Genomic DNA, 2,271 nt, shown 5'->3' on the forward strand with positions numbered 1-2,271 from the left:
CACACACACACACACACACACACACACACACACACACACACACACACCCCTCCCTTAGGGGCAGCTGTGTGTGGTCGTTGCTCCCTGAGTACTGTACGTTCCAGGACACAACCTGGACTCAGATGTCCTGAGCCCCCAGAGCTCACACTAGAGTCCAAGGGCCCCCCTGGTCCCTGCTGTGCTGACCCTGTGTTTCCTTCCCACCCCTCCCCCACCTCTCTCCCTTTTCTCTCTACAGCTGGGACGACCTACATCTTTGGGAAGGGCGGGGCGCTCATCACCTACACGTGGCCCCCCAATGACCGGCCCAGCACAAGGATGGACCGCCTGGCCGTGGGCTTCAGCACCCACCAGCGCAGTGCCGTCCTGGTGCGGGTGGACAGCGCCTCCGGCCTTGGGGACTATTTGCAACTGCACATCGTAAGGACCCTGGGGCCCAGACCCCACCCCCCACCCCTTCCTTCTCTTCCTTGGGCAGCTCCTTTCTTCCTCCTCACAACCCACTCCAAGCCTGAAGACCCCCTCCCCCCTGAGCAATGCCAGGACCCAGGCTCCTCTCCCTCCCCACCCTGCCCCCGTCATGCCCCCTGAGAAGCCCTGCATCTCTGTCTAGTTGTGCCCACGTGGAAGACTGTGCTGGCCCAACACATGGGAGGCAGCCGCCTGGGGTGGAAGGAGCATAGGACCTGGGTTTGAATCCTGGCTCTGTCACTCATCTGACCTCCTGAGGTGGTTGTGGTCTAGTAGATAGAGCACTGGGCCTGGAGTCAGGAAGACCTGGGTTCAAATACTGCTGCACCCGCTTGCTGACAGCTCTCTCATCCTCAGTGTCATTCTCTGTAAAATGGGGGGCTGACCAATGATCTTCAAAGCCCCTTCCAACTCTAAGTTAATGTTCCCAGGAGTCACAGAACCTTTGTGGGTCTCACTTTCCTCCTTTGTTAAAATGAGGGATTTAGACAGACGGTCTCTGAAGCCTTGGCCAGCTCTCGTCCAAATCCATACTGAGATCTGGAGCCTACAGCCCTGGCTCTGGGGCTGACTCACTCCCTGTGGGACCTTCTCTGGGCCTCACTTTTCTCTTCTTTAAAATGGGTGACTTGGACTCCATGGTCACCTCCACCTTTAAATCCTGTTATCTCATAAGAATCTTGACCTTTACCGGCCTTCAGAGGCCTCCAGCCAGACTCTTGGTATTCTCTCAATGTCCCCAAGCCCCTTGTAATGATTCCGTCCCACTGCCCGTTCAGCACCCCCCCAATGTGGACAGCTCACTGAGATTCCCTATGCTTTGTCCTCCCCCCAAATCAGGACCTTCTCTGGCTTCTGCTGTGTGACTCTGGGGAGGTCACTTCACCCTTCTAAGCCTCAATTTCCTATCTGTAAAATGGATCCTGAGCCTGTCCTTCTGACCCCAGAGTCCGCCTCTGGCCTCCCGTTCACCTCCTTCCTTGCCTTTGTCTCGTAGCAGACTCCTGACCAAGACTCCGGTGCTTGGATGGGAGGTGGATAGGTCAAAGGATGGGATATCTGGGCGCTGGGCGAGGCAGAAGGCCTGTGGGGACTGTTGGGGAAGCTGGGGGCAGGGTGGAGCGATGCATTTGGAGTTGGGGGACCTTTAGCGAATCCCTTCCCTCACTTGTAGAAGAAGGGGCTTGGACGAGGTTTTCTAGAAAGTCCCTTTCCCTTGACTTCAGGACTCCTGGTTCTCAGAAAGTGCCCTCTGTGCTCATGCTCCTAGCCCCCTCCTGTCCCCAGGAACCTTGGGGGTAAGATTCAACAGATTGACAGTTGCAGCTATATCATCTCAATTGACGTAGCCTCACTCCAGCCCACTGGGACCAGTACCTCAGGTATTATTATTCCCATGTTACAGATATGGAAACTGAGGCTCAGATGAAATGCCCAGAGTCATGAAGCTTATGATCCAGAGCCAGGATCTGAACCCTTCTTACTCCAAGTCCAACACTCTTTTACACTTATCTGCCTCACAGATGAATCCAATGTCCTCACATTGCAGTGTAGGGAGAAGGAAGAGAAGATGGTCCTGTGGTCAGAGTGGAGCTGGGCAGGCAGTGACAGCTGATGCTGATGCATCAGGAGCTGGCAGGGCAGGGGGAGGGGGCTACAGGTGAAGGTGAAGGAGATGAGATAAGAGTGAGGAGTGAGGCAAACCAAGGGATTCTGGGAGAAAACACAGGTGTGGGTGTGGGTGTGGGTCTGTGCATGTATTCGTGTTTGGGGGCGTAGGGGAGAGAGAGAGAGAGAGAG

General features: G+C 55.5%; 1 protein-coding gene across 2 annotated transcripts in view; it reads left to right on the forward strand.

Moving 5' to 3' along the window:
* Positions 1 to 2,271, forward strand: part of NRXN2 (neurexin 2) — a 159,524-nt gene that overhangs the window by 106,632 nt on the left and 50,621 nt on the right. For both annotated transcript variants that reach the window (XM_027856256.1, XM_027856258.1), the window contains one exon: positions 239 to 420. In XM_027856256.1, the coding sequence (XP_027712057.1) occupies positions 239 to 420 (182 nt within the window). The remainder of the gene's footprint in view (positions 1 to 238; positions 421 to 2,271) is intronic.

The sequence above is a fragment of the Vombatus ursinus genome, unplaced genomic scaffold (assembly GCF_900497805.2).
Source record: "Vombatus ursinus unplaced genomic scaffold, bare-nosed wombat genome assembly UNPS02011369.1, whole genome shotgun sequence".
NCBI lineage: Eukaryota > Metazoa > Chordata > Mammalia > Diprotodontia > Vombatidae > Vombatus > Vombatus ursinus.